This window comes from Sorghum bicolor, chromosome 7 (genome assembly GCF_000003195.3).
Source record: "Sorghum bicolor cultivar BTx623 chromosome 7, Sorghum_bicolor_NCBIv3, whole genome shotgun sequence".
In the NCBI taxonomy this organism is placed as follows: Eukaryota; Viridiplantae; Streptophyta; class Magnoliopsida; order Poales; family Poaceae; genus Sorghum; species Sorghum bicolor.
The window spans coordinates 65,450,294-65,468,137 of NC_012876.2; the positions used below are offsets into that span (position 1 = coordinate 65,450,294).

The following is a 17,844-nucleotide window of genomic DNA, read 5'->3' on the forward strand; positions in this document are numbered from 1 at the left end:
ACCATCATCCCACAATTTCGCATCTCATCGACTCCCTCCTACCCAAATCCTAATGCTCATCGCTCACTCACTCAGGGTTGTGGTGGTCGTATGGGTGCACGCCTAGCCTGCCTCCGGCCTCCCAACCTAGCGCTCCACGCACTCTGTATAGAGCCTGTTTGTTTGTTTTATAAATAGTATATTTTATATTAGTCGGTACATAGATTAACGAACAGTAATTTTAATCATAATTTTTTCAAAGCAGCGAACAGGCCCATGCCATGACGGAGACAACATTCTTCCGATGCCATTTTTCTGACCTATTTACTTCGCTGAAAAAACAATTGAAAATACTATTTACTAATTTATTAAAAAAAATATGATATTTTAGCTACTGCTTAACGCCTAGCTCCTTGCGATCCTCTCCTCTCTCGTCCCTACTTGTTGCCGGCTTGCTGTTCCGGTGGAGTCACATGATATGTTAAATAATATTTTGTATAAACTTAGTTAAATTTAGAAAAGAGTTCCAAACTTTTACATTATAAAAAATATATTTCATAAAGAATATAATAAGACCTATTGATATCATAAATGTTTTGGTTAAACTGAAAAAAGTTGTAGTCATCGTACATCATAATGCGGAAAAAAATGGACCAAGGTCTTGTTCACATTGAATTTTACGACACATACACGAAACACTAAGGGAGTGTTTGGGACTACTCCACAAACTCTGCTCTATAAACTCCACCATGGAGTAGCTCTACAAAAAACTGGAGTTTGTGGAGTACCTCTTTAGGTGCTCTCACAACTCCACCCTTTTTCCTCGAACCGAGTGCGTGAAGCTGAAACCGTTTGGCTAAAAAACGTGAAGCAGAGCTAAAAAACATGGAGCGGAGCAGTCCCAAACACCCCCTAAATATAGATAAAAAATAATTCACATTGAATCTTAGGCCTTGTTTAGTTCGCAAAATTTTTTGTTTTTGACTACTGTAGCACTTTCGTTTTTATTTGACAAACATTGTCCAAACAAAGAGTAACTAGGCTCAAAAGATTCATCTCATAAATTACAGGTAAAATGTGCAATTAGTTTTATTTTCATCTATATTTAATGCTCTATGCATACGACCAAAGATTCGATGTGACGGGGAATCTTGAAAATTTTTGCGAACTAAACAAGGCCTTAGGACACATGCACGAAGTATTAAATATAGATAAAAAATAAGAGTAAAATCTATCACTGGTCCCTAAGCTTATTTGGATGTATCATTCTGATTCCTAAACTCGCAAAACGACCAGTATATAACTAAACTTGTTTGGTTGTCTCATCCTAGTTCCTAAACATAAAAAATCTCCCATATAGGTCCTCAAACTTGTTCAATTATGTTATCCCAGTCCCTAAACTTGTTTTTAAGTCTCATCTTGATCAAAAGAGGACCAATCTATATCAAAAAATAACTCATAACATTTTCATATGAACTCAAATGAACACAAACTTTATATCAAAATTGTAACCAGCAACGCTGTCTACAACTTTGTAGTTGAAAAAAATTTTAAATTAAAATTATTTGGAGCCCCAAAATATTTTTTGTAAGTTTATAGATTTTGAAAATTAAAATTTAAAATTAAATTTTGTTACAATAAACAACTTTTGACATATAATTTGTTTTCATTTGAAATCATATGAAATGTTATAAATTATTTTTTGATATAGAGTTTTTAGATCGCTTTATTTTGATCCAGTTCAAAACCAAGTTTAGGACCGAGATAATATAAATGATCAAATTTGAGGACCTAAACAAACCAAGTTTAGGGACCGAGATGATACAGATGACACAAATGATCAAATTTAAGGATCTAAACCGGTGATTTCTAAGTTTAGGGATCAGGATAATATAGTTGAACAAGTTTAGGGACCGAGACGACATAGACGAATAAGTTCAAGGATCTAAACAGTCGATTTGCATGCTAGAGACCGGAATGAGACATAGTAAGTTTATGGATCGATAATAGACTTTACTCAAAAAATAACTAATTATATAGTTATTTTAATTTACGAGACAAATTTTAAGTCTTACTAATCCATAGTTAAACAATAATTATTAAATACAAATTAAAGTGGTTCAGTACCTAAATTCAAAATCGCAAATGGACCAGAGATGCGTCGTACAGGAAAAAGTCGTAGTCATCGTACATCCGTGCGCGACAATTTCTGTGCTGGGATCAGAAGCAATCGACGCAAAATTATCACGGAATCGCCGGAACTTCAAGGCAGGCATCAAATTCAGATGGTTGTGTACTCCAGTCGACAACCTAAGGCCTTTTCTCATCGTCTTACTCAAAAAAAAAAAAAGGCCTTTTCTCATCGTCTGTGTGTCGTGGATTTAAGGGTCCGTTTAGATTGAAGATAAAAAGTTTTGAGTGTCACCGGATATGTCGAAAAGATGTCGGAAAGAAATTTTTAGAAACTAATAAAAAAATAAATTACATAGCTCGTCTGAAACTGCAAGACAAATCCATTAAGCATAATTAAAAGATTAGTCTCGCGATTTTCAACAAAACTGTGTAATTAATTTTTTTTATCTATATTTAATGTTTCATGCATGTGTCCAAAAATTTGATGGAATGGATGAAAATTTTTTTGGATGGAGAACTAAACAGGGCTTTATAATTTTACAGCAGCAAGCAAGGAGAATGCTAAGCAGTAACAGTAATTAATAATAATCATATATTTACCCAAGCTGTAGTATGTACTAAGGCCTTGTTTAGATGCACCAACAACCCGAAACTTTACAAGATTTTCTATCACATCGAATCTTGCGGCATATGCATGAAATATTTAATCTCCTACAACTAAAAAGACCAAAACGTGGACAAACTTTTCGTGCGACATTCTTCTCTCGCGGTTTCGTCCTGCCCCTGCGACGCGCATCCCGCCCGGCTCTCTCTTCCGCTCGGAGCCCCGCTCCCAAATCCGCCTCTCCTCGCCGCCCCCTCCGTCCCTCCCAGATCCGCGTCGACGCAGAGCCCCCCCTCCCAGATACTCCTCGGCCCTCCCGTATCCTGCTCGGAGCCCCGCTCCCAAATCCTCCTCGGCGCCCCCTCCCAGATCCTCGTCGACGCTCCCCTCCCAGATCCTCCTCGGCGCCGCCTCACCAACCCACGTTCGCCCGCAGAAGCCACCGCCGTCACGTCGTCTCTCCCCTCTGCAATCTCCTCTGCTCGCCCTCACCCTCACAGTGGTACCGCTCGCCCTCGCATTCGTTGTTATCGTCTCCATTGCACACGCTGGTGGTGGCGTCGCACTCGGCCCTCGCCCACACCCTAACCATAACCACGCTGCTGCGGCGGGCATCGTGAGCCGTGGCAGGGACGGGGCAAAGCGGCGTTTGAAGTGTCGGACCCAAGATCTACGCGTCTCAAGTTGAAGTGATGCGGCGGATGCAGCGTCTTAGGGCATCATCGATAGGGTGGTGCTAGAGGCATCGTATACCCGCCGGCGGCGGCCAACACCCACCAGGTATTCGTACCCCTTCTCTCCCCTTCCTGTTTTCTGAAACCGAGCACATGGATATTATTTTTCTACTATGAATCGCTAGCTGCAGCTAGCATCAGTCAAGGCAATTGCTTGAAGTGTATAAAAGTGTTTTTTCTGCAGTCGATTATATTGATGGTCTTATTTTCTATAGTTGTAAATCCTACAAATTAGCTAGACACAAACTTGTGTATGAGGAAGTCGCAGAGCCTGTGCTTGAGGCAAGTCTTGCATTCCAGATGACACTAATTAATTTTGGTGTTTACCTATGTCTGGTAAGTCTGTAGAAATTGTGGTGTTGTATCCGATCTGTCCAATTCTAAAAGTAAGAAGAAAGTTGAGGGATCTTTGCTTCAATTGCTTAGGGCACATCAGGGGTTTCAATGACTGAGTGTTTTTTTTCTGCAGTCCATTTTGCTGATGGTCTTTTTTTCTGTAGTTCAAGAGGCTGAACCTGAAGAAAAATTATTGGAGGTGTGAATCCTACAAATTCAATATGAGCATGAGTTTATTTCATCATTTATTCTGCTGAATATCATTTAATTAAGTGTCACTTTAGCTCTTGTAGCTGCACCATAGATATATCGCTGAAATGCACCATAGATATATCGCTGAAATGCACCATAGATATAGCTGCATCATATAGTGGCAAATTCAAATGCATACTGTTTAGAGCATCTCCAAGAGATTAACCAAATCATTTTCTAAAGATAAATTTAGCTATTGTTAAAGGAAAAACGTTTCTAACAGACTTTGTAAACGACTCTTTAAATTTAGTAGCTCTCCATCCCACCTTATTCGCTCTCTACTTTTGGATAGCCTACCTCACTAGCCATCCTTTACAGAGTCTCTTGGAGTACTCTAATATTTTTTGTCAAATCTATTTTAGAGAGTAGCTAAATCAGTAAATTTGGCTATTGTTTTTGGCTAATCTCTTGGAGATGCTCTTACAGATAATTTACATCAGTGTCAGCACCCAAACCGGAACTTCTTACCATCCATATCAACTGTTAGGAGGGCCTGGAGTGTTGGTATTTTGCTTCTTTTTTCCATCTAGAAGTAAATTGTGAACTCAATGAAGTTGTTCTAGCATATGTTTTGTTTGACCATTCAGTCATTAGCTGACAGGAGGGTCTGGACTGCATATTCCATTGTTGGTCTTTTGCTTCTGTCTTCCTCCAAGCAGTTCTGTTTTTTATCCTTTTGTATGTTGCATCGCTCTTTGCACTGGTTCTGTTTTTCTGGATCCATCTGGCTGCAGTCTGTTTTGTTCTGGATTAGTGATGGATTTGGAAAGCGAGGTGACTGTGTGATATGGAAGTGATCACATGGTTTCCACCACAACTCTTGAGCTCTTTCCTACAAGAGAAATGCAGGATTTAATGCTGGCTGTTTTCTGTGACATTTTCTCTTGTTTGCTTTAGAAACATTTTTTTAACAAACTATGATAGTTGAAATTGTATCCCACTATCTCCAATTGCTGCTTTGTGTTACCAGTGGATGGATCTTGGATGTGTTGCTTTCTCATGCATGCATTGGTGAAATAATAGCAATAATGTATATACATTTATTTTCCTTTTACTTTCTTTTTTGACTGAATGGCTACTTGAAAATTGTTAATTCTAAAACAGGCAGTATAGCTATTATGTGCTTCACATTATTGTAGTATCTTTTCAGGCCTGACCATACTACCAGAGAGCTGGAACATCGCCACCAAGGTCCACTACCACGCCGCCATCGAGGACCAATGCCACATCCGCTCAACCATTGCTGATACCAGGTGTTCCAACCCCCTTCTTTTTGCTTCCTGCTGTGCAAAATCGGCCAACCCTAACTTTGTTGTGTAATTAATCTTACCTTTGTTGTGTTGTTGGAGATGATCGTGAGTCCAACATATTAGTTAGCTCAATGTGTTGTCTGCATCTGAGAAACAGAGAGAAGCAATTTACAACGCATTTGCACAATCAACGATTAATTTCCTTTTTCACTGCACAATGTGTTGTGACAATTGTCTCTGTTATTTGGAGATACACATTTCTTGAAATAGCCAAACAGTGACTAGAGCCTTTCTTACTTATGGAGAGAGAGGTCATGCTTAGGGGGGAAGAGCTCATGATGCTTAGGAAGTTTGTTCAGTTGCATTTGTGAAGTATTTGGCTTACAATTCTCTTAAAATAGAATGAACACTTGTTGGTCATTTATTGCTTTTTGCTCTTACTTTCTTTTTTGCTATTACCTGTCTATGGTTGATTGCTTTATACTCCGACCATCACCGGCCCACATCACCGGCCATCTCTCCCACGCGGAACTCGGGCAGTCGCTGCCATTGCTGAGGGTGTCGCCGTGAGGGGAAGCTGCGCCATCACAGATTGCCAGTGGGGAACAAACAAGACCTAGGAGTGGCGACGACATCGCGTAAGCCGAGCGGTAGCGGCAACACGCATTGTTGACGAGCGTTGAAGGCCACGCATAGGCACCGAGGTCCATCCTAATCTCTGGTTTATTTTCTTGTGTGCACTGTCCTTTCTTCATTAATCCCATTCTATCACGATTTAGTCAGTTCTCGATCTGTTACTGTCCCGATGAACCACTACTCCAACTAAGAAAATATATTATCAAGGTGGGCACCACTATTGATTAAATAGTAAGATCGAGGCCTACTGATGGGGCACACATGTCTCAATATATCTTCTTTTTTAAACAACAATGATAACAACAGCCAATGTAGTAACATCAGTTAATTAAGCTACAATACAGGGGATACCACCCTATATATCTATACTTAGATCTTGCGAGCCATTATTAAATCATGTCTCCTCTGCCCTTATATAGGAGAAGCCATTCAGCTGCCATGCATTATGCATTCTATTTTACTACAAAAGCCACATCAGTCATATTTATACATCTGACCTGAAGCCCGCATCGCCAGAGAGGACAGCTTGGCAATCAGGCATCGCCGCCCATCACCTCTGGCTACCTGCCCATTCTAGGTGCTGTTCAATCGCCCTTCAGTTCATGGTCCGGCAATTGACTGAATGACTGAATTGGATATAGATTTACTCAGCAAAACACACAGAGGCGAGGTCAACTGCAACTTGTAGCTGGTTCAGTTGGACTGCTTTACAGTTAGTTGTTGGTAGAAATGCAGGCTGCTTAGGATCTAAATTTCTTTAAGATGGAATATATAGCATCTTATTTTCTGTGAAATGTCAAAAGGAGAAATGTATAATTTATCAGTGCATTTGGTTTGAGTATAGCATACGGGTTTGGATACAATTTTGTTATATTTTGTGATGCTTTATATAGTAAAATAACACTCAAATTCTGATTTCATTACAGGTTAAATCTTGTGATCTCAGATGAGAACTTCACCTGTAATTTTTAGTATCTTAAAGCATGTTTCTTTTTTTTATGTTTTCTTGCCAATACTGTCTGTATTCTATCATTTTGAAGGCAATAATTTAAAGAAATCTTAACTATGTCCAGTTTTGGCTCATGTTTTTACTAACACGTGTTCCCAAATGATTTTTTTCTTTGCTAGCATGTGGGTGTTTATAGTTTAATTATTTTTATACTGTAGAAAATACAAGAAGTGAGACATTTGTGTCATCATCTCCTGTCTACTCTGTGGCATAGTCACCCAGAAGCTGTAGGAAACCTTTAACACCTCGCCAAACACAGTAAGAAGGTTAGTTTGAATGTGAACCCTGCCCCACAACTGCTGCAGTGAAGTTCAATTAGTTTCTGTATGCTCAGACAAAATTCAAAGAAACCCCTTCAAAATTATCTTTTCTGTTTTATTTTTCTGGCCTCCTACATGCCTTTCTCAGGAATACAACCATCTAGCAATGACATGTAGTCTACAATTCTGTAAACCTGAAATCTATAAATACTGATTATGTTAGCACAAAATCAACAATTGCCGAATACAAATAATACAAATACATAGGTTACTGCTAAATACTGAATAGTGAAAACAGAAACTACAACCATGAGTTTCCTTAATTAATTGCCCTCTTATACCTGTTGTTTATTTATTTTCTTCAAGTCATTCCTCGCCTAATGGTAAAATAAACTTGCATCTGAGAGGCTTGTCCACACTCTTGCAAATAGATAGGGCTATTCTAAAATGTGCCTACATGCAAGCATTAGCCGTTACTCTTCAGACAACTGAAAGTTGAATTCCACTCTAGATTTGTTGATTTTTTTTGGTACCTGATAGATCTTTAAGATAGAAGGGAGGAAGTATGGTATTTTCACTTGTTGCCTGATAGCTTTCAGAGGTGCTTAATATATGATCTACTTAATTTGAACTGCTAGAACTGAGATATTCGAATATGTGTTTTTCTTCTCATGTCCCATCACTTGAGTTCCAAAAAAAGACACTCCTTGTATGTATATATGGTCTATCTAGATGTATGGATTTTGACATACTGCGGATCATTTGAATGCACTGGACATTCGAATGATGCATGCATATATCTCTTTACTAATAGTATATAATCTGATTTATTTTATTAGTCACATTAATTTTATGTTTCGAGTAGGAAATGAGAGAAAAATAAATTGCCAATAGCATGAAGCTGAAAACTAACTATATGTGATCTTTTCTATGATTCTTTATTTCCCTATAGCCACCCAGCCTGCACTTGTTTTCACTTGTCCATATTTAATTTGGTTTTACAGGAGCGGTTTGCAGCTCCATATGTTTTATTTGTTAATATTTGTGGTCATGTACCTACTACTGTGGCTGTACATTGGTTGATTCCATTCATCATCACAAAAATAGTTTTCCTCCAAGCAACATTGATTGGCACACAAAGAAGCAAAAGCATGGATGCAAAGGACATTACTCTGTCAAGCAGGTGAAGAGATGATGTACCATGTATGATTAGTGGATGGGTAGATAAAAGAAATTGGTATAACTATGTAATGGCTGATATTTCGATGATGTGGCTTGATGCGAGAGTATATTAGGTGATATAGATTATCATTATGAGCTACACTCTTAACATTGTTTTTTTTGTAATGATACAGCATACGTCAAACTTGAGTTATAATGTTAATTTCATGAACATTGCTTTTTATATTAAATGGCACTTTAATGTTGGTATTTAATTTGACAGTATTATTATTTTATCATGTGATCCGTATATTTATAATAAAAAAATTTAGTTGTCCCGTAGCAACGCACGGGTACGCTACCTAGTATAGATAAAAAAAGATAACTAATTGTACAGTTTACCTATAAATCACGAGACGAATTTTTTAAGCCTAGTTATTTTATAATTGGACAATGTTTGTCAAATAAAAACGAAAATACTACAGTGTCACATTTTCATTTCCTATTGAATTGAAACTAACTAGTACTGCTACACGATTCGAATGCGTGTGATGTGATGCCAAGGACGTCGATCAAGTGTGTTGTGTTGTTGTGTGGTGGGAATTGGGATGACAGCGGTTTCCGCTTTCAAAACCCATCCATCCATGACCTGGGAGATGTGAGAGGAAGCTGTTGACAGTTCAGCAGAGGAACCTGCCGAGCGCGAGGCCGACGCCGACGCAGACGGCGAGCGCGACCCACCACACGGCCACCCCGCCGGCGCCGTGGTCTGGGTCTGGTTGCGGTTCCGGGTCCGCACCTTCTCCTCGTCCTCGGAGCAGGGAGTTCTCGGCCTCCAGCATCATGACCCAGCGGCGGTGCGCGGACAGCGCGACGGAGTCCCGCACGAGCAGCGCCGCGAGGTCGACGTTGGTGGCGCCCGCGGCCGCCAGCTTGTCCTCCGCCTCCCGCGCGCGCGACTGCGACAAGCGCAGCGCCCGCAGCAGGCCGTCGTCCTTGGCAGCGGCGGTCTCCAGCCTTTTGAATGAATTCAATCAATCGAATCAAACACCGAGACACGGGCGGGCGGGCGCGCGCAGCAGAAAAGGTCGGATTGCAATCCCGACGGGCGAGAAAGGATTTGGAGACGGTAGGTGTGTTACCTCTGCAGAGTGGGGACGGGGCCGAAGAGCTTGGCCGGTGGGGGCAGGTCGCAGTTCTGGAGCAGATCGGGCCGGTGCCGCCACCGCTGCTGCTTGTGCGGCCGGTCGTCGGCGGCCATCAGCATCATCTCCCGCTCTAAGTCGTCGTAGTGGCGCTCCAGCTCCCACTCCAGCCCGCCCTTGTTCTTCCTCCTCTCGTCCGCCGCCGGATCCACCTCCATCGGCGGGCTAGAGTGGTTGTTGTGGGTTTGGTTTGGTGAAGGCGAGAGGACAGCGGTTGCTTCCGTCGTGGCGCACGGAACGGAGGAAGGAGGCTTCTCTTTGTGGCTTCCGCGAGCAAGGAAGGAAGCAACTGAAACCGCGGGCGCGGAGGAACCGGTGTTTTTTTCCTTCTTGCTTCTTGCTTCCCCGCCGCGTCTGCCGAGTGCAGGGACCGGGCCGCTACTGCTGATCCCTGCGAGTTTGCTTTTGCTCGTCGTTGTGTCTCTGAGCTTGTAGTTATGGATGGCTAATTTATTATGAGAAAAATATACTGCTGGCCGATAGAAAAAGTACGGCTGAAAAAAAAACGAACAGGCTTACTCTATTTTTTTATAATTTAGCCACTTTTTAAGAAAAATTATAGATATATTTAGTTCCTCAGTTCAAAAATTTTTCACTCATCCCATCAAATTATTGGACACACGATTTAGTTATAAATCATGAAATGAATTTTTTAAGTCTAATTAGTCTATGATTAAACCATAATTGCTACAACAACCCATACATGCTAATGCTGGATTAATTAGGCTTAATAAATTTGTCTTGCAGTCTTCAGGCGAGCTATATAATTTGTTTTTTATTAATATTCACAAAACTCTTCTGACACTCTTCTAATACATTCTGTCGGCATCTAGACTCGTGGTCTAGGGACTAACGAGTATAAGTCTGCGTGATTACCCGAGCTTGGATGGTGGTGCAAGTGAGACACAGGAGATTTATACTGGTTCAGGCCAAGAATGCCCTACGTCCAGTGTGATCGGGGGTTCTGTATAACTTTGCACCCAGAGGTGCTTGTAGTAGGGGTACAAGCAGGTTGCGAGAGAGGGCTAAGTCCCAGGTCTCGACTTAGTGGTGGACAGAGTGCTGGTTGATGCTCTGTGGAAGAGTGTATTGGGCGTGTGTGTACCTGATCCTAGCTATGAGCCTTGGCTCCCCTTTTATAGCCTCAAGGGGAGACAGGGATTTACATGGGTAGATTTCCCTCTGCCGAGCGGAAGAGTCACAGTCCCGACCCTGTGAAGCCTGTCCTTCTTGTCCTTGAGGGATGGCTGTTTCTGTGGAGGGTTACCGAGCCCTGTAGAAGTCATGGGGGTCGGATCGCCGGTACTGCTGATCATCCCGTCAATAGTGGGAAAGGACGTCAAATAGTAGTGCTGATTAACCTCCCCCATTCCCTTTCTACTGTGAGGCAGTACGCCACAGTAAAAGAGGTAAGGCCACAGTGACCAGGGTGGTTGGAACAGTCGGCACCCTGCCCTGCTGCGGTATGGGAGTCATCGCGCTTGTCACTTCGTGGGTACGGACGCCGTATGGTGGAAGTCTTGTTGACCTGGTGGAGCGGGGTCCGACGCCTGAGCCCAGAAGGGATCGGGCGAGGCGGAACTTGCGTCCGAAACCCCGAAGGGTCGGGCGAGTCGGAACTTGCATCCGAGGCCCCGAGGGGTCGGGCGAGTCGGAACTTGCGTCCGAGGCCCTGAGGGGTCGGGCGAGTCGGAACTTGCGTCCGAGGCCCTAAGGGGTCAGGCGAGTCGGAACTTGCGTCCGAGGCCCTGAGGGGTTAAATGAGCTGGGGACCGTGCCCCGGTGATTATGGTTAATATGCTCTGTTTTTTGCGTTTTTTATTATTCTGATTTGGGTATCCCTTTTTATGGTACCCAACAGGAGCCCCAGAGCCTCTGAAGGGGTGAGGTCGCCTCTTCAGAGGTTCTTTTTCCAAGGGACTAATGTTGACTAAGAGCCTTTTTAATTTTTTCCGGAGGGTGCGCGCGAGCGCACCCGCCGGGTGTAGCCCCCGAGCCTTTTGGAGGAATGGTGTTATTCCTTCAAAGACTTTTACCCCTGACAGTTATAGTTTGGAGTATTTTGAGGGGTAGGTTGCGTGTTCTTTACACGTAGTGCCTGTTCCCATGGTGCGAGGAAGCCCCCGAGCCCTTTCCCCGCAAGGGTCGATCAGGTTCTTTCTCGTATTGTAATTACGTCCATCATTCTTCCTTTCGTTCGGAGGAGGGGTGGGTCGTGCCGTACTACCCTCGATGGGCGAGTCACGACGCTTCCCGGGAGCTGCAGGCGGGTAGATCCAAGCGGATGTCCGAGTCCCATTCGATAGGGGTCGGCTAGTGGCCCTATGGGCACATCTCAAAAAGTACCCGAGGGCAGTCATGGTGGATGTCGGAACCGTTCGTTAGGTTCCAAGGGCTCGATGCCTCCCTCGATGGGATCCCACTCACGCGACACTCGCAAGGGTCTCGGATATGACTTGTAAAGATGCGCCGACTCCCTATGGGGCTCGGACCTTGGCCTCTATTGTGCTCATCTTCAGTCATCCCTCGCTCAGTCATCCTGAGGTGACTGTTCGAACCTGTGTTGCAGGTCAGTCTCGCAACCTCTGGAACGTAGGTGGCCATGGCCTGGGGATTTTGGGCCTCGAAAGGCTTTTTTCGAACTTGTTCTGTAGTGTTGGGGTCGGGCGAGACGGAATCTGCGCCCGACGGAAACCGTCTTGCAACTTTGCTCGGGGTCTTGATGGGGTCGGGCGAGACGGAAAACCGCGCCCGACGGAGACCTTCCTGCGACGCTTGGTCAGCGGGGGGTCGGGCGCCGCGTCCCCTGGAAGGAACCGCCCTGACATAACTTTTCAGGGCGCTTCTTTTGAGGCGCGGCGCGTGGGGACTCGAAACAGCCGTGCCGTCTCACCCTGGCTGGATGGGACGTTTCGCCTGCGAAATAAATGTGCGCGTGCGGTGGGCGTGAGAATCGGAGGGAGTTGGCGCTTCGAATTTGTCACCTGGCGGGGGATGGGCGACGGTTGCTCTCTCTCTCGCTTGGCCTTCTGCGCAGGCGGTGTGGTCGTAGCGCGCTCCTTCTATAAAAGCGGCCGCTGGGGGCTTGGTTTCTTTCCTCTCGCTCCTGCGCAAAAAAGTCCTTGCCTCCTGCCTTTTCTTCTGCCGCCCTCTTCTCCACTTCCGCCGTGCAGATGCTCCTTTTCCACCCGAAACCATGGCCGGCGTTGAGGCGTGGCCACCCTGCAATGTGACCAAGTCCGCGCTGGAGGCGCGTGTGAAGGCCAGGATTCTCCGTCCTCTCAAGGATGTCGAGTTCCCGGAGTGGATCGTTCCCTCGGCGAACGACAGGGAGCCAAACCCGCCACCGGGCTATGTGGTTTGCTTCCTGTCGTTCTTAGACTGGGGGTTTGGGGTTCCGGCCGGTCGTCTGATCAGGGCGATCCTCCACTACTATGAGGTGGACCTGCACAACCTGAACCCCAATTCGGTGATGCAGGCCGCCGTCTTCGCCACGGTCTGCGAGGGGTTCCTGTCAATTGGAACCTCTGGCTTCACCTCTTCAAGGCGGAGATGTCGGCCCGTTACGTGGGGAAGGAGAAGTTCTCCCTGCGAGCCGGCGGCTGCACGCTGCAGCTTCGTCAGCAACGGGCCGGGTTGTACATCTGGAGCTCGATGCCCTCGTCAAACCGGGGGTGGCAGAGTGGGTGGTTCTACCTCCGGAATGACGGCGGTCTGCTGCCGAAGTATACCGGGAAGATGGTGATGGAGACCCCCCAGAAGTGGGCGTGGGGTGCTCCGTCAGAGGAGCAGAAGAAGCTCGCCCCGCTGCTTGCGGGGCTTCAGAAGCTGCAGGATGCCCGAGTTACCGCGGCCACGGTGGCAATAGCGTTCCACAAGAGGAGCCTGCTTCCGCTGGCGCAGCGTCGGGTGCCCATGTTCGAGATGACTCGGGACGTCCCCTGGGCTGGGACGAAGATGTTAGCCGAGCCGATATCGGCATCGGACATCACAGCCCGGGTGGAGAAGACGACGCACCCGGACATGAAGAATTCCCGGATGGTTCCGATGCACCCTGAAAAGGGCTATATTTCTCTGGTAAAGTGTGGATTTTTGTGCCTTCTTCCTTTTTCCTTCTTGCCTTTTTCTTGACCCCTGATTGTTCGCAGAGGATGGAGGTCGTCAAGGATTTCCTGCCCCCTGTCCCAGAGGACAAGGAGATCTGGGCCAAGAACCAGGCCCGGAATGAGGAGCAAAAGAAGACCAAGGAGGACAAGAAGGCCAAAGCAGCACGGAAAGCGCAACGGCGGGAGATCTCCGCCAAGAATCACCGTGAAGCCGAGAAGGCGGGGATCGCCCCGCCCCCCTCTCCCGAGCCTTCGGTCTCGGAGATAGAGGGCGGGGGCGGCAATGCCGACTGGCTTGACGAGCTGATGGAGGAGGATGACATAGGCCCCCCCCGCTGGCGGGGGAACTGAGATCCCAGAGGGGTCGAAGGCCTGGGTGGGGTCGGAGGCCCCCGAGGGGACCCAGGCGCCGGGGGGCGGACAGGCCGTCCCCCACATCATCGTGGATGACGAGGACAGCGTACCTCGGGATGGTTCAGCCCCCGCGGGTCTCCAGGAGGGGGAGAGGGCGTTTGGGGGCGAATCCGAGGCGCCCCTCCAACCGGTGGTGCCAGAGGGTGTAGCCGAACCTCGCCCAGCGCCTGGGGCGGGAACCGGCGTCTTGGTGGAGGCGACGCAGACTGAGACCGCCGTCGTGGCCCCCGCGCCGACAGCGGGCGAGACGGGTGTTCAGTCAGCGGCCCCTGGCGATTCGGGAGGCCCCCAAGGAGCTCCAAGCTCTCTGAAGAAGGCTGCTCCCCGAGCGAGGTATGTATAGGATTTCTGATCCTTTCACTGATTTTTTGTTTTTCTCTTTCTTCTGATTTGGTGTTGCTCCCCCAGTCATAAGCAAAAGGCGCCTTCGGTGGCGCTGGCCCCCCTGAAGGCTGTGAAGAGGGGGGCACAGTCAACTCCCGGGTCGGCTAGGCCCGTGTCGCCGCCACCTCCGAGCTGCGAGGTGGGAGAGCGCCACCAGGGGCAGGACACGGGGGTGCCGAAGCCCCAAGAACCAGAGGAGACAGCCCTTGCCCCCGGGGCTGCGCCTCCTCCGGTGGATGCTGGTTTGGGAGGTGCGGTCCGACCTGCGCATGCTGAGGAAGGCCGAGCCATCGTGGCGTCCAGCGCGGCGCCTGAGGCACCCACGGCGGGAGGGGAGGGCGATGCTCAATGGGGTAGGAGCCCCATATTCTGGCCCAACCTCGATAGTGCAGAGGGAGGGGCCAGGTTCGTTCTGGATGACCCATCGGAGAATTATCTCTGGCAGGGTCTAGACGCATGCGGGCGTGCCAGTATCGAGGCCATCAACCGAGCTTCTCAGCTCGTGAGCCAAGACATGTTCAATTTGGCCCAGGTAAGGCTTTTGCCCATGTTGTGAAGTATTTTTGCTTTGTTTTGCAGTACTAACTCCCTGTGCGACTTCTGATTCTACAGGCGCTCAAGGCCACCTCCCTAGAGAAGTCAGTTTTTCTCCGTCGAGAAAGGGATGCCTGGGCGTCCTATGAGAACGAGAGGGCTGCCAGGGAGGCGGCTGAGGGGGAGCTCGCAAAGGAGTGCGAGATCTCTGCCGAGCTTCGGCAGAAGTGCTCGACACTGGCAGCCGAGGCTAAGGAGGCCCGGGACAAGGTCGCCCCCTGGAGGAGAGGGTTGGGGTCCTTACCCAGGACTCCGAGGTGCAGAAGGCGGCGGCTGAGAGGTATAAGGGCGAGGTCGCCCGGCTTGAGGCTTTGCTCGCCGAAAAAGACCTTGCCCTGAACCAGACTCAGGGCGACCTCGCTGCCGCTCAGAGTCAGGTGGCCCGTTTGCACCGGAGCTCGACGGAGCATGAGAAGCGAGCTGAGGGTAAAACTTGTGCCTTTTACCTTGGCCCCCCTTTGTACTTTGAGTTAGTCTTCCTGACTTTTTGTTTCTTGTTCTGCTTTTCAACAGAATTGGAGAGGAAGGTGGTCGAGGCGACCTCTACTGCCGAGGCCCTGCAGGAGTCCCTTGATGCCGAGGCTTCGGACCGCTCGGCTCTTGAAGCCATGGTCACCTCGGCGTGTGAGGGGCTCGGGGTGTCGGCGTCGGGATCGTCGCTACGGAGTCAGGTCGAAGCCCTTTACTCCCGGGCCGGGGAGAGGATGAGGGAGGCGCTCCACACCGGGGTGAAGAAAGCCCTGGCGGTGGTGAGCTCTCACTATGCCGGCATTGACTTGCCGGCGGTCTGTGAGGGCTACGTTCATCCAGATGATGAGACGGAGGCCCAGGAGGAGGTGCAGAGGCTTGAAGACGCCGCGGCTGCCCCCGGAGATGCCTTGGCCGCCTTCTTCGACGACGAGGTGGAGCTTCCCCCCTTGGGGCTCAAGGACCTGGGCAGACAGGGCAGCAGGACCCTTAGATTTCTTTTTTCTTTGTGTGGGTATTAAGGCTAGTGGGCCTTGTATTATATATACAATGTTAATGTCCAATGTGGCTTTTTCATGTAACACTCACCACTAAAACAGTTGCCATTTGTAAACCATAAGGTCGATGGCTATGAAATTTTAACAGCAACAAGATATGATAGTTATCTACAAATCATCTAATACTCACTTCCATAGAAAATCTCGTTAAGGACATGAAATCATGTCCACCAGCAACCTTAACAGCCATGATTTGCTGGTGGACATGATTTCGTGTCCTTAACGAGATTTTCTATGGAAGTGAGTATTAGATGATTTGTAGATAACTATCGTATCTTGTTGCTGTTAAAATTTCATAGCCGTTGGCCTTATGGTTTACAAATGGCAATTGTTTTGGTGGTGAGTGTTATATGAAAAAGTGTCTTCCAGCAATGGTCACCACTTTGCATGTCTAGTAGCCAATTTTCCCTTTGTATAACTGCTCTTTTTTAGGCTTTTTTCCTAAGTGTGTTATTTTCTTTTTCCTTATGCCGATCCGACCTCGGCAGCGCGAGGTCGGGTGAGCTACTTAGAGTTTTGCGCTAGCCAGAGTCCCCGAGCCTAAGTCTTTTTCCTTTTTCCTTAGTGCCTTTTTAGAAGTCCGAATCCGTCCCTCGAATCTAAGGTGAGTAGAGGCGGTCTTTGCTCGTGAGCGTAGATCTTTCCTCGGGCTCATGCCTTAAGATTTAGGGGATGAGTTTTCAGTTTCTTAAGTCTTTCTAGGAGAGAGGAGGAAGACCTTGGGTCGGGGTTCCTTTGACTTGAGCGAAAAAAGGAAAAAGATTTGGAGTCGCCACAGGGGGTTCCCCCCTTGTTAGCCCCCGAGGGAGGCTCGGACTCTGCTAGGCAGGTCCGAGTCTCTCTGATAAGAAAAAAGGCCATATAATTTGAATTTTCATTTATTCTTCCAAGGTGATGAATAAACGAAGAAATTTTTACAAGGTCCTAAGGGTAGAAGCGACGTAGCTGTTCTATGTTCCATGCATTTTTTAAGACCTCCCCTGCCTCATTGGCGAGCTTGTAGGTGCCGGGTCAGAGGACTTCGGCGATGACGAAGGGTCCTTCCTAGGGGGGTGTAAACTTGTGACGACCCTTGTTGCTTTGTCTGAGCCTTAGCACCAAGTCGCCGACTTGAAAGGCTCGACCTCGGATTCGTCGCGCATGGTATCGGCGGAGGGCCTGCCGGTACTTGGCGGAGTGTAGGAGGGCTACATCTCTGGCTTCATCCAGCTGGTCCAGTGCGTCTTCTTGGAATGTTTTGCAGCTGTTCTCGTCGTAGGTTTGTACCCTTGGGGATCCGTACTCCAGATCAGTGGGGAGGACGGCCTCCGACCCATAGACCATGAAGAACGGGGTGAAGCCTGTGGCTCGGCTTCGGGAGGTTCTCAGACTCCAGACCACGGCCGGTAGCTCTTTGAGCCACTTTTTCCAAATTTGTTCAGACGGTTGAAGATCCTGGGCTTCAGACCCTGGAGGATCATGCCATTGGCACGTTCCACCTGACCATTGGTCTTGGGGTGAGCCACTGCTGCCCAGTCCACACGTATGTGGTGTCCGTCGCAGAATTGCAGGAACTTTCGTCCGGTGAACTGTGTGCCGTTATCGGTGATTATGGAGTTTGGTACTCCAAATCGATGGATGATATCTGTGAAGAACAGCACTGCTTGTTCGGCCTTGATCCTTGTGATGGGTCGGACTTCGATCCACTTGGAGAACTTGTCGATTGTGATAAGCAAGTGGGTGAAGCCCCCAGGCGCTTTTTGCAAAGGCCCGACCAGGTCGA

At 47.5% G+C, this 17,844-nt stretch overlaps 1 protein-coding gene and 1 long non-coding RNA gene across 11 annotated transcripts; one reads left to right on the forward strand and one right to left on the reverse strand.

The window, feature by feature from the left end:
- Nucleotides 2,819–8,598, forward strand: LOC110436797. 10 transcript variants are annotated; one of them, XR_002454649.1, is made up of 6 exons: nucleotides 2,819–3,786; nucleotides 3,951–3,985; nucleotides 4,465–4,542; nucleotides 5,189–5,992; nucleotides 7,092–7,199; nucleotides 8,198–8,598. It is a non-coding gene; the product is annotated as an uncharacterized LOC110436797 (long non-coding RNA). The 10 variants fall into 10 exon arrangements; XR_002454650.1 differs by having other exon boundaries at nucleotides 2,819–3,496; XR_002454644.1 differs by having other exon boundaries at nucleotides 2,819–3,985.
- LOC8067049 lies at nucleotides 8,822–10,073 on the reverse strand. Its single transcript, XM_002445946.2, has 2 exons — nucleotides 9,497–10,073; nucleotides 8,822–9,371 (listed from the first exon to the last, which is right to left on the reverse strand). The coding sequence occupies exons 1-2, from the start codon at nucleotides 9,715–9,717 to the stop codon at nucleotides 9,035–9,037; spliced, it is 558 nt and encodes a 185-aa protein (XP_002445991.1). The 5' UTR covers nucleotides 9,718–10,073; the 3' UTR covers nucleotides 8,822–9,034.

What these genes read in the sequence shown, in the direction of transcription:
- LOC8067049 (XM_002445946.2), bottom strand. Translation starts at nt 9,717, where the DNA reads ATGGAGGTGGATCCGGCGGCGGACGAGAGGAGGAAGAACAAGGGCGGG. An exon ending in CCCGTCCCCACTCTGCAGAG is followed by an intron (nt 9,372 to 9,496) that starts GTAACACACCTA and finishes TTCATTCAAAAG; the next exon opens with GCTGGAGACCGCCGCTGCCA.